General features: G+C 48.5%; 2 protein-coding genes across 2 annotated transcripts in view; both read right to left on the bottom strand.

The window, feature by feature from the left end:
• Window positions 1–1643: 1643 nt before the first annotated feature.
• On the bottom strand, window positions 1644–4500 carry LOC129383260 (uncharacterized). Its single transcript, XM_055067637.2, has 3 exons — window positions 3183–4500; window positions 2130–2601; window positions 1644–1982 (listed from the first exon to the last, which is right to left on the bottom strand). Exons 1-3 carry the CDS (start codon window positions 3561–3563, stop codon window positions 1786–1788), a joined length of 1050 nt encoding a protein of 349 aa, XP_054923612.1. The 5' UTR covers window positions 3564–4500; the 3' UTR covers window positions 1644–1785.
• Window positions 4501–8820: 4320 nt separating this feature from the next.
• LOC126526021 (glycine receptor subunit alpha-2-like) overlaps window positions 8821–13512 on the bottom strand; it is a 29877-nt gene continuing 25185 nt past the window's right edge. Inside the window, exons 8-9 of the mRNA XM_050174024.3 lie at window positions 12224–12364; window positions 8821–10462 (exon numbers count right to left, since the gene is read on the bottom strand). Coding sequence (XP_050029981.1) covers window positions 10160–10462; window positions 12224–12364 — 444 coding nt within the window. The 3' untranslated portion in view covers window positions 8821–10159. The remainder of the gene's footprint in view (window positions 10463–12223; window positions 12365–13512) is intronic.

The raw sequence follows: 13512 nt of genomic DNA on the forward strand, positions 1-13512 counted from the left end.
TCTTGTCCTTAATCATTATTGCCTCATGGAGAAAATTGGCACATGAACTAGGCATATTTCTTTATATTTAAATGAACGTATTTCTTCAATGAACCTCTCGTCAGCCTGGGATACTGAGCATGTGCCACTGAATGTGCGTCAAACGAGGGAACAATTCTCAGCGCCCCAGGTACCGGCGCACCACGCTTCTCGTCTCGGAGGTCACGCTCGGACTTTCGCGGCAGTGCCACCAGATGGCGCGGCATGTCCAGGAAGGAGCACGAGAGAGGAACACGCATCTCAGCGTTCGCAGGCACTGGCGCGCCGTGCATTTCGGAGGCCACGCGCAGGCTTCGCTGCGGCTTTGGTAGATGGCGCCTATTGCTCTGCGGGGAGCGCGAAAGAGGAATCCCGCTGCAGTACACGCCTCATACATACCTCCTCTCGATGCGTTCAATGCACTGTGTCGCTAGATTTATTCAGTGCTTGATTCAGTGATTGATTCACGCATTACCATCGCCAGTCATATTGAGATGAGTTCTGCCGCAGTTTATTTTGTTCTCCTACGTTTTTCAATCATTACTGCAATAACTAAGGCGCTTTTTATCCGTGATTCTACACGCACCAGTCATTTTGCGGGTATTGTGGTCTTAGCTTATCAAATGCAAAAGTAGTTTTTGATGTGGAACAGGAAGTCAGGTTCGCTGTAAGTTGATTACTATTTCAGAAATGCACGCTATCTTCATTAATACGCTATCTTCATTCTGTACAACTTTTTCAAAAAGGGCTATTAAAAAATTCTCGGCGCCAACCGCGCGAACGGGCTTGTGCCACTATTCGCACGTTCGTCGTCGTCGTCGTTTTCTCCCCCAGCTAGCTCCGTTGCCGCTCATCATTCCAACGTACAATTTCACTTCTGTCGTCGCAACGGGGAGGCTGCATTTAGAGGGATATGAGTCATTACTTAAGGGGGTATGATGCATTTACCGTCTTACGTGACGGACACATTTAATAACAGAGGTGATACACGAATGTCTGTGCTTACCTATATCGTCACGATGAACACAGATTGTTCACACAGAATATGTTCGTATCTGTTCAAAATTCTGTGTCGCTTCTATGTCGTGCGCTAAACAGCTTCGCTGGTCATCCACATTGACAGAGGAATGACTCATGAATTTTTTCTTTAAAATTTTAGACAGACTACGTCGACAGGAGTCATCTACGTCTAAACTGTCTGTGTCTCTTGTGCTCTACGGAGCTTCTCTCTTAATCTTCCATCCTCCTCATATTTGTACACCTTGCACATTGATCTGCCTTTGGCAGCTTCCTTACTTAGTGTGGCTTAACAATGCTTAGCGCTTATGCCCCCCTTGTTTTCTCTGGCCTTGTCAGTTATCTATGTGTGCAAGAATAGTGCGTGCCAATTCGCTTCACTACCGCTCATCGGCGATTCTTTAGATCCCGTAACAAGATATTTCAAGATAGTTGCCGAGGGTGGTGGAGTGTCTCTCCTCAAGTGACTCTTCAACGCAAGTTTTGTCGAGGTGCGTGATTGAAGCTACGTGTCTATGTTATATGGAGGGCCGCCGATATTGTGCACCCATGCATGGTGGAATGGGAAAGAAGTTCTAATCAAGACGCGTCTTTGTTTAAGTGCCGACTCTTTATACGCAGGATAGAGCATGAAATATTTTGCACGCATTTGCCTGAACATATTACCAAACCTTTTTTCATCTTGTTCACTGTGCTTCACTAGGCAGGATAATGGTTCCGTCCAGTTTGAGGCATCGTTCTTTGCAGTAGTCAAGTCGGTCGGAGCCGGAGTGACAACCGTATATATAGTTGCGGCACTGACAGGCGCTTTACTGCAGCCACACCTGCCGCCTCCAGGAAAGGAGGGCAGGATGGCGTCACTTCCGGCTTTCTGGTGGTTGAAGGCTTAGCCAAATCCTCCAGAGAATCCTCTTGGCGATGGCGCTTCTGCTTGTGTCTCGTTGAGGCTGCAAATGAATGATTGAATGGAGACCATGCGAATAAACGGACGAATTAACTGCTTTATTCATTGTTTCGTGCCATTTAACGTCATGTTCAAAGGGTACCTTATGAAACAGGCTACAATGCGTAGTGAGCCCATAGAAAGCCCTTACCGAAAGTTGATTTCTCGCTGGAAGCACCAGACGCTCTCCTTGCCCTTCTTATTTGCGCCCCCTTGGACACGTGTTGTTCCTTGACCTGGTCTGTCGGTTCAGCTGTCGGCCTCGTTTGATTTCCGCTAACCAGGAGACCCCTGGACGAGCCAAGCTCCATCTTGACCTCGTCTTGGGCCAGCTCGATTTCCTGAACGTCTTTGCACGACAGACGGCGTTCCCGTTTCTGTCGACTCATTATTGGCGCTGCGGGTGACTTGGCCTGTTCCCCTGCACACGGTGCTCCACATTGCAGTACTTGCTCCTCTAGTTGCTCCGGAAAATACTCCCCCGGCTTGTCTTGTGGCTGGTTTCTGTCTCCGGCGTCCGACTTCGGAAGGACGACCGACTTCGTAGCGGTCCCCAACTTCGAAGTGGTTCCGGCATACCCGTCTGACGATGTACCCGCCGCTGGGGACTCCTTTGCGAGCACCTGTGGGAGAAAGGTGACTAAAGAGTTTGGCATATTAGGCTTGTCAGGCACTTGCTGACATTTAGGTGGCTGCAGAGCAGATGGTATCGCGGGGCATGCGAATACGTAAACAATCTCCTGTCGTCACGGCAATAGGTGTTCTCGATAACCAAAGTGTTTGATATCGATGACGATGACATTGCTACCGTTGTGCGATACGTGAGAATGGGCAGAGTTCCGGATGCGAGGGCATCTGGAAGGGTTCCAGAGAAAGCAGTGTGAGAATGCAAAACAGTGAGTTAAGCGATTTATGTGCCTTTGTCGCAGCGCGACAAGTGATGAGGCCAAACGTAAGCCTAAAGAAATGGCAATGACGGAGATTGCGCAGTTCTCCCGCAACGTTTTCTGGCGTCGCACGAGCCCGGTTGTGGAGGCAGTAATATGCAGATTAGTTTGCGTAGTTTGCGAAATAAGGAACTAAAACAAGAAAAAAGGGATGCAGGAAAGAAAGAACAAATCAGATATGGAAGAAAAAAGGAAGGGAAGGAAGCAAGCGAGAAAGAAATGCAAGCAAGCAAGGAAGTAGCGCCGAGTGGTCTTACGTGGCTGGTATCGACGGTTGGGGCAGTCAAGAGCGCCCAGAGCGCACTGACCTTCCGCTTTTTGACAGCGGCCGTCACCGGCAGCGGCTGCTGGTCATACTCCATCATCGGTGAGGTGTCAAGCATGGGCGTCCACTTCGCGCTGACCACCTCGGTCAGCGTGCAGTCCACGCTCTGCGACTGCTCGTCGTGGTATACGTGCGCACCAGCAGCCACACCACGGCTGCCAGGAAGAGGGCGGCAGCGAGCACCAGCGCCGTATCGGATACCGGTCGCTGGAAATGGCCACGACCACCCGCAAAGCGGCGCCTGCTCGCGCGCGCAGGGCTTGTGACGTGCTCGTGTGACGTAGGGGTCGTCGTCCTCGGGGCCCACGGCCATTGACTATCCTATACGGCTCGTTTTGTCAGCAGGGACTTGGGCCGTCTGGAGTGCTCGATCCGGCGTGGCCGTCCAGCCACGGTGGCGTCTTCTTCTTCGTCTTGCCACGTGGCGCTTGCTTGCTTTGAGCCTCCAGTTGCAGTCTATTTAAACATATTGAAGCCATTGTAACGCTGTGAAACGCGGACAAAGAAGAGGACTGGACACCACGAGTGCTGTCCGTGTTTTCTTTCGCTACAATGCCTTCGATACGTATCAACCAACTCTCCCAAGAAGTTTTACAGTACTTAAATATGCTTGTTTTCTGGCTCGAGAATTTGCGTTTGGCCCCTAACATTAACGAAAGTGCCCGTCTTGTATCCTTTTCGCATGAATCGGTTTCCTTATCACTTGTGAGTCAGAATAAACTTATTCCACAGACAGACATTTAACGTACTTTGGAGTCATTTACGACCCTGGCCTAGATTGGCGTCTTAACATTAAAAAAAAAAAACACTGATAGAGAGTCTGAAATCGTGGTTGACTAGAAAGTGCGGCAGGAAGTTTGGTACCCAGTGCTCAAAGTTGGCTTCAGAGAGGTTCATTGAATTGCGGCACATACATACAGTCACACACAGCCAGTGGCAAATACTCAGTGCCCTATAACCAGTGACCCAAGTTTGTCCGACGGCTGGTTTCGAAGCCTTAAAAATTTTTAATTAATTTATGGGGTTTTACGTGCCAAAACCACGGTCTGAGGCACGCCGTAGCAGGGGACTCCAGATTAATCTTGACCCCCTGGGGTTCTTTAACGTATCCCACTGCATGGTAGATGGGCATTCTTGCATTTCGCCCCCACCGAAATGCGACCGCCGCGGCCAGGATTAAATCCCGCTACGACCTCGTGCTTAGCAGCGCAACACCATAGCCGCTAAACCACCGCGTCGGGTGGTTTCAAAGCCTGTTCCCTCAACACAGCCGCCCTACGTGCTACACAATACACCATGTACTTGCTGCCCAGTGACCCAATTTGACGGGTATGGGCCAACTGAGTATGTGCCACTGAGTGTTCGGCAGGCGAGTGAACAATTCTCAGCGTTTGCAGGCAGCGGCGCACCATGTTTCTCGCATCGGAGGACACGCGCGTACTCCTCGGCAGCGCAACTACATGGCACAGCATGTCTAGAAAGAACCGCCAGAAAGAGGGCCGGTTGGCGCATGATGCTTTTTAGAGTGCAGCTCTTAGGTGCCCGTTTCTGCGTTAAGCGTCAGCGGACCTCGTCCTCCCTCGGCATAACCGAGCGAACGAGCACAGCGAAGGATGAAAGAGCGAACGCGAAGCGCAGCGGGTAATGAAAGATGGTGACAGCGAATAGAGCGCGAGGAGGAAAGCGGAGGAGGAGGCTACAGTAAAAGCATGAAGTGGAAAGCGGGGGAAGAGAGCGTGGCGAAATGGTGACGAGAACAGCAGAGTGCCGCACGAGACCGCGAGATGGCGCCATAGTATTTGTCATTTGATTGTATGCGCGACGCGAAATATGTAGTTTTCCCTGGAAGCCACGCGGGCACCAGCAAATACACTGGAACCTTCGACGAGTCACTTACCAGAGCCGGCGCGCTTGACCCGCAGATCAGATTTTTGACGATCGCCGACTCTGTTCGCCGCTATCGTTTTGCTTGAGTGTTACTTGTTTTTCAACGCCCCCACCGATCATCGGCTCAGAAGGCACTAACAAGATTCAGAAGGTTCAGAAGCACTCAGAAGATTTGCTAACCTTTCTGTCTTTCCGTATATTTCTCCTCCTCCTCCTCCTTCTGAGAACATCTGGCTTGTACGAGCGCCTTTGACTCTGTAGTGCTGTTCGTTCATGTCTCTCTACCCCTCATCTCTCTCTTCCTTCTTTCTGTTCTCCTTCTACCTTCCTCCAGCGCAGAGCAGCCAACCGGACTCTTGACTGGTTAACATCCCTGCCTTCCTTTTATCTCTCTCTCTCTCTCTCAACGCTTCACTCCGTTTCCGACGTGGAGCACGAGACAAACTGTCCGTGTCAGCTAATATATGGCGAAATGAAACTACATATAGAGATGCGCTTAAATTTCCCATTAGAGAGTATCGTAATCGTCGGTGCTTTTATTATTTTTTTTTTTTTTTGAGCGTTCACACGCACCGTCGCGCCAAGCATTTCGGAGGCCAGAGGTAGGCTTCGTGGTGACGCTAAACTCCGCCGAATGTTCTTTGGGAAGTGCGAAAGAGGAGCCCCCACTGCAGAGACACTTCGTACATAAGTATTTTCGGCGGTGCTAATACGCTAGCGTCGACAATAGTTAACAATGATTCAGTGCTAACGCATTACTGTCGACAGTCATCGTGAGATGTGTTCTTCCGCGATTTTTTCGTCCGTGTAAAGCGGCACACATCTACTGACACGTACTCAGGGACGCAAGTTCGCATCAAAGAGGTTCATTGAATACTAGCACCGACCGAATGGCACATACAGAGTACTCCAACTGGGCGTCAAAAGGTTTCTTCAAACAACATTACCACGCCCAACAGTGAGCCATGTCGGCGTGAAAAAGACGATGATACCATGCACTGTGGAAATCGATGTAATTACCGAAGCTTTCTGTGCTGGTTGCTTTGACTGAGGACAATTAGCGGTGATGTCGACGGCGAAAGCTTAATTTCTGCAACGTTTAGTCTAACACGAAAGTGGCGAGTCAATGTTAAACGTTACCTTTCGTGCGCCACAGCTGTATGTCTGCGTAGTACGCAGAAAACACACGGAGAGGTGTTTTCTTCAGGCGTTGTGCGCCATAATTCACAACCTTTGAGAGGGTTGAGCATTGTCATTGCCTCACATGGTACATTGCATCGTAGCAGAAGTATTAAACTTGAATGGGATTATGGGGTCATACGTGCGAAAACCACGATCGGATTCTGAGCCACGCAGTAGTGGTGGTCTGTGGATGAATTTTGACACCGTGGTGTTCATTAACATGTCCCTAAATCTAAGTGCACGTGCGTTTTCTATTTCGTCCCTGTCGAAATGCGGCTGCCGTGGTTGGGCTCAAATCCGTAACCTCTAGCGATGCCATAGCCGCAAAGCTACCGCGACGGGCACAGAAGTGTTAATTTGACGATCGACCGCTTCCGTAGTCTCGCCTGGGCCCTGAGGTGCGCTTTAATCAATGCGGCTCTGCCTCTGCACGCCCTGCGTAATTTGTCCGCTCGACATATCTGCATGGTGCTTATTTTTCAGAAATAGCAGGAACGTACTGTACCATACCTTGAAGTTAAGCTTATCCAGTTTCCCCGCAACCGCTGTCGTATAGTAGTAGGGTTTATGTTGGTAGTAGAGTAGAATTTTTACCCAATCGTATTTTGGTCGACGTTTTGTTTTTATTTCTATTATGCCGTTACGTCCAGACCAGCCGAAATTTCGTCAAACTCTTGATTTCGATAGTTGGGTTTCTTCTAACGCTCTTTGTGCGGCATGTAGTTCTGCTGTGATCGTGTTTCTTCTTCTTCTGCTCTCTCTCTCTCTCTCTCTCCACACACACACACACACACACACACACACACATATATATATATATATATATATATATATATATATATATATATATATATATATATATATATATATATATATATATATATATATATATATATGTGTGTGTGTGTGTGTGTGTGTGTGTGTGTGTACATACATACATACATACATACATACATACATACATACATACATACATTGCCTGGGATGAAGGGGCTAAAGGCAGACGCATCTGCCTGACGAAGGCCCCCCTATCCGCATTTGCTGAGAGGTTATGTAACGCAAGAAAAACACGGTGAAACAAAAATGCGGAACATCAAGAAAAGTAAAAATCCGTGCAAATGGCAATATTATATATATCTCTCTCTCTCTCTCTCTCTCTCTATATATATATATATATATATATATATATATATATATATATATATATATATATAATATTGCCATTTGCACGGATTTTTACTTTTCTTGATGTTACGCATTTTTGTTTCACCGTGTTTTTCTTGCGTTACATAACCTCTCAGCAAATGCGGATAGGGGGGCCTTCGTCAGGCAGATGCGTCTGCCTTTAGCCCCTTCATCCCAGGCAATGTATGTATGTATGTATGTATGTATGTATGTATGTATGTATGTATGTATGTATGTATGTATGTATGTATGTATGTATGTATGTATGTATGTATGTATGTATGTATGCGTGTGTGTGTGTGTGTATGTAGGTATGTGTGTATGTAGGTATGTATGTATGTATGTATATGTGTATGTGTGTGTGTGTGAATGAATGAATGAATGAATGAATGCATGCATGTATGAATGTATGAATAAATAAACCGGTTTACAGTGTTGCTTATATGAAGGAGAAGCTTTCTTTGCAAAGCTTCCCGTACTTTGCTGAGCGTGGCTGCTGCCGGCGCCACCACTGCTGCCATGCTGACATAACAAATATCAACGTAAATAAAAAACTGGCTTACGTATCTTCAGCTGTACGGCCCCTAATAATGTGCCGGCGACCAACTATGCTCAATACGCAATTGCGCAATGAAACAACGAAGGGCACACCCAAATATCTCCACTGCTTGCAGATATACGCCTGCAAGCGCATAATTTCTCTAATTCAGTGTTTTGGCTCGTTCGAAATATAAACGATAAGGTTGTATAAACTAAAACTGTGTCAGTCATGCTTGATGTGGAAGTGGTTTTATAAGTAACGTCAAAATAGAATACAAGATTTATTGCGTGAAAGAAGCGAAAGCGCCTTCCCTTGACCTCACCTCAGATTGAAAGCCTGCCAGTTTCGTCTCAGACGGCTGGTGGCTGGCCAGCTCAGATGGCTCAGTCGCTCACGCGCGTGTTGGGGATATTTTCATGCACAGACCTAGGGATCTTAGTCCGGATGTCCTCACCCCCTCCTCTCCTCCCCCTTAAAATTTGTGTGCACAGTTCCAGCTTACGACACGTGACTAACTCGCTAAGTCTTTCTTTCCCGCTATTGCTGTCATTTTGCTCTGGGGAGACAAGCTAGGCTTAATGATTATTGAAGAGAGCTCGCCAACGCGTGAAAAAACTCGCCATAAGGGAAGCATACGCAAGGATGTACGGACGTCGGACTCGGCTCCAAGCGCCAACCTACGAAGCCAATGAAATGAAAGACGTTGTGGGCTGGGAGGGGGGGGGGGGGGGAGGGGGAGTGCTGAGCTGATGCTCCGTACGGGGTGTAACCACGCTGCGTGACCCCTCGAACGCTGGTAGCTACATTTACAGCAAGAAGCATGGGTGGTGTCCTTGTAACGCGTACGAACGCATGCTTGGTGGACCTATACCAAACAGTATCTGCACATTTTAGTGCGAAAATCCGCCTTCCCTGATTGGAATGTTTCCGAGATGCCTATTAAGCAGCAAATAAAAGGCTTTTGCCCAAGCCGAAACAACTAATACTTACTGTACTTGAAGAACAAAGAAAGGACGCCGGAGAACATTTTAATGAAGTTTAGTTTTATTATACAGCATTTTGGGTATTTGTATTCTTGAATTTTTAGTTGACGCTCGATGTCTTTGTCTCTGTAATAAGCCAATGCCATGCTTATCGGCGTGTCAGCGTTTGTCGCAGGTGAACTGGCACCCGGGAACTCATAGGGAGGCTAGGCAACACTGTCAGCTTTAGCGTAAGGTTCTGTTAGGATTGATGTCGCAAGTAAGTTGTACTTCCGTTAAAAGAAAATGCACTTTGTATCCTAAGTTGGCCCTCACACGCTTTATTTGTTCTAAATCCTGTTCGACGTTGACTATATCAGGTACTGGTCCTTCACTATAAAGTATAGAATATATAAGTATAGAAGTAACTCACAGCGCAAAACTCCTTCGAGTTTTCCGCTGGGAGTTATTTTTCCTAGTTTTGCTGTGGCGTATGCTATCTAGTTTTGAAATTAAATTGGTGTAAAGGCATTTTTGTTTGTGTAACTTGTACGTTAGCTGCTGTAGACGGGAATCATCTGGACGATATTGCTGAGAAATCAAGGACGCCGCATGCCACCGACGCCCTGCGCGACGAGAGACCGAGGAAGCAGCAGCGGCCACCAAGTAGGACAGGCGAGCGCAGCAGCTAAGCCCAGTGGAGGTTATATATAGCAAGACGGTCGCGTCACGTGACTGCCTCGCTGACGACAACCCGCCTCGCCCCGCGGCGTGGCGTCGCCGTATGTGCTCCGTCGAAGCGCGCCGGTTACGTGGCGTCGTGGCGATGCTCTCTCCCATCACGCAACACCTGGAGCAGCATGCATTCCGTTTCGCCCGCTCTGCTCGGTCGAGGCGATCACGTGATGTGGCGTTGCAGCCAATGGGAATTTAGATGCCGTTTCGCTGCTACCGAAGCCGATTTTTTCGCTCAATGGGCCGTTCGATGCAAACACGTTTATGACGCACTGTAGTTGGACAATGGGTCACAAGAAGCTGCTACCGGTGTTGTTGCCAGCGTCCGAGTCTGTGGCAGCCCGATATTCCGTAAAGGTTGATGTCTTCACGGACGAGCTGCTCTCTAATAACTTTCGCTTAGCACATCGCAAGAGATCAATGGCCGGGCTTTCCGCTTGGCAGGTAGTGAGCCCAGTAGGCGATCATGAAGAGCACGAACACCGAAGGAAACACGGCGCGGGAGACGCTGTCGAACACGTTGGAGCTGCTGACACTCAGGAAGCGGAACTTCGCGACAAAGGCGAGGAGCTTGTTCGGCTGGAACAGCGGCTGGATCGGGAACCTCGACGGCGCTGGAAGGTTGCCGCGAGACACGGTGGACGCCATGGAGCCGGCGGAGCCAAGCATGTCGTTTTCCGTGATGTCCTCGTCGGCTATGGCGCCGTCTCCTTGGAAACCCTGCGATCGAATCGCGTTGTCAGAGTGGGGTCAGTGTCAAGTGTCTTCTTACTGGATTCTGACATTTTACAGGGACACCGAGGAGCAAAAAGAACAAAATTGTTCACGTTGCATTTGCAAAGTGCTCTGTGCTACAACATCAAGAGATTCACCTTTACTGCGAGGTGAATAGATTATGAGAATGCATTTGATTCAGTAGATATACCAGCAGTCACACAGGCATTACGTGATCAAGGAGTGGATATCTTGGGAAACACCTACAAAGATTCCACAGCTACCGTGGTTCTCCACAAGAAGTAGAAATATATCTTTAAAGAAGGGGTGAGACAAGGAGACACAATCTATCCAATGCTATTCACTCCATGCTTGGAAGAAATATTCAAGCTCTTAAACTGGGAAGGCTCAGGCATGTGGATCAACGGTGAATATCTCAGCAACCCTCGGTTTGCAGATGACATTGTCCTGTTCAGCAATACTGGAGTCGAATTACAACAAATGATTGCGGACCTAAACAGAGAAGGTGTAAGAGTGGGTTTGAAGATTAATATTTCCAAGACAAAGATAATGATCAATAGCCTGGCAAAAGAACAAGAGTTCAAGATCGTCACTCAGCCTTTAGAGTCGTTGAAGGAGTAAGCTTATCTAGGTCACTTACTCACAGGGGACCCTGATCAAGAAAAGAAAGTTTACAGAAGAATAAAGATGGCTTGAATTGCATACGGCAGGCATTGCCAGATCCTGACTGGTAGCTTACTGCTATCATTGAAAAAAAGGTGTACAATAACTGCATTCTACAGCTACTAACATATGGGAACGAAACTTGGAGGTTGGCAAAGAAGCTCGAGAACAAGTTAGGGACCGCGCAAAAAGCGATGGAACGAAAAATGTTAGGCGTATCGTTAAGATACAGGAAGAGAGCGGTATAGATTAGAGAGCGAAACGGGGATAGCCGCTTTATAGTTGACATAAAGAAAAAAAAATGGAGCGGGCAGGCCATGTAATACGTAGGATGAATAACTGGTGGACCATTAGAGTTACAGAATGGGTACCAAAAAAAGGGAAGCGCAGTCGAGGACGGCAGAAAACTAGGTGGGCTGACGAAACGAGGATATTCACAGGTGCAAGGCAGGATTAGTTGGCGCAGGACAGGGGTAATTGAAGAACGCTGGGAGAAGCTTTCATCCTGCAGTGCACATAAATATAGGATTACGATAATGATGATGACTGCCCAGAGGTGCTTGGCATAGCACAAGTCGCACCAGCCAGCCATGACATCATGGATTTTGATGGAATCTGCTCGGATTTCGTTCAATTATAGGACAAGGTGGACCATGCGCAGTACTTCAAAAAGAGTCAAACATTGAATGTTGGGAACATACACTGTGCGGTGACGGCCTAAATGAGGAAAAATACCTCTAAACCCATGACGTACGTCCTACTGACGTACGGTTGCTGGGATTTCTGCGAGAAATAGCAGTAAAGAAAAGCAGCATCTGCGCTATTGTGGTGATCTCACGAGGACTGCAATATTCAACACTGCACTCAGCAAAGCTTCCCCTCCGAGGACACTTGGCTGTCGAATACATCTGCATACGCGTAGCTGCTATAGGGTGCCACGGTACTGCCAACCTAAAACGAGGTAGGACAAGCCACATCGATCCTGGTTGCCCTCCTCGTCGGCAGTTGCTTCAGCCCTCGCTGGGTGGCGCGAGTGGGCCAACTATACCCCCTCCCGCGAAAGCCGTAGTCCTGTGTACTCACGATTCGCTGGGACTTGACGTACTGGTAGGCCACAGCGTACTCCAGCAGCGACGTAAACACGCTGATGAGGCACGCGAAGAGCCAGATGTCTACGGCCTTCACGTAGTCCACCGGTGGCAGCGCCGTGCGGGACTGTACGACCTGCGCACGGACGGAGACGACGAATCAAGTTTTTGATGTGAAACCCTTTATTCATTTTTCAGTAGTATGAAATCAGTCCTTAGGAGAAGAAACTCAAAACTAAAATTCCTGAATGCGGTGCCGCATGTGCCGAGTAGGTCGGATACTTGTGAAGTGGGAAATTTTGCGAGGGCGCTTTCGTTTATTCGAACGATAGCTCTGGCGCCCCAACTATGGTCTGGGGACAAGCTGCCGGCCAGAGTTGCTGCTCGCGTTTGAACGCGCTGTAATGCACGCGCGCATTCTTTCCGCGTCTCAAAAGAGTGGCGAAACTCTGGCTGCCTAAAGGGAGCCTATATATACTAGAATAAACACGAAAGAAGCAGGTCGAGTCGGCTTATCGGGCTGGTATCGCTCTTGTCGAGTCCGCGTAAAGGCTACCCGGTCGGGCTGAGCCAGCCCGACCCGCTTGCAGCGTGCGGGTAAACGCAGACGGGTCGGACCAGCCAGCGCTGGGTCTTGGGCGGGACCACTGAGACATCATCGTTCTGTGCGCCGGCAGCTGGAACGGTATCGGGACAATGCGAAGGCAAGCAGTGTGTAACGCAATTTGATTGTAACAATAAGAGCCATGAAACAGCTGTTGCAGACCGGCCGCGAGAACCCGAAGCCCCCTTCGAACTCGTTGATGTCTCGGCTCGACGCTGCGTGCTGCCGTTGTTCGGACCCGTCCGAAGCGAGTTCCTGTGAACGCGGTCTCATCGGTCTCGGTTCACCCGACTTCCGACTAAATTCACTCACGTCGGGCTCATGTGAACGTAGGCATACTCTCATCGTCGCCATCTTGATGAAGTCGTCACTCTCGCCTTACAATAATAACCCGCTGGTACATCTTGTAACGGTTGCAGAAACGCAAATGATGCTTGTTAGCGAGCTACTTGCGAAAGGCAGCTCATAGTATTGTCTTTTCACAATGTGTGAATCTGCGCAAATTCTCTTATAAACCTGCCTAGATTTAGTATGTTTGTATGCGCTATTAACTATTTCGTACTGCGATTTAAGCCTTTTTCTACCCCCACGCCATCCCTGTTATTGTGCTGTTGCCTGTCGGAGACGAGCTCGAAGCAACACGTTTATGTTACGCCGCAAATGTTGCAGGAACATTTAGA

The sequence above is a fragment of the Dermacentor andersoni genome, chromosome 8, assembly GCF_023375885.2.
Source record: "Dermacentor andersoni chromosome 8, qqDerAnde1_hic_scaffold, whole genome shotgun sequence".
NCBI lineage: Eukaryota > Metazoa > Arthropoda > Arachnida > Ixodida > Ixodidae > Dermacentor > Dermacentor andersoni.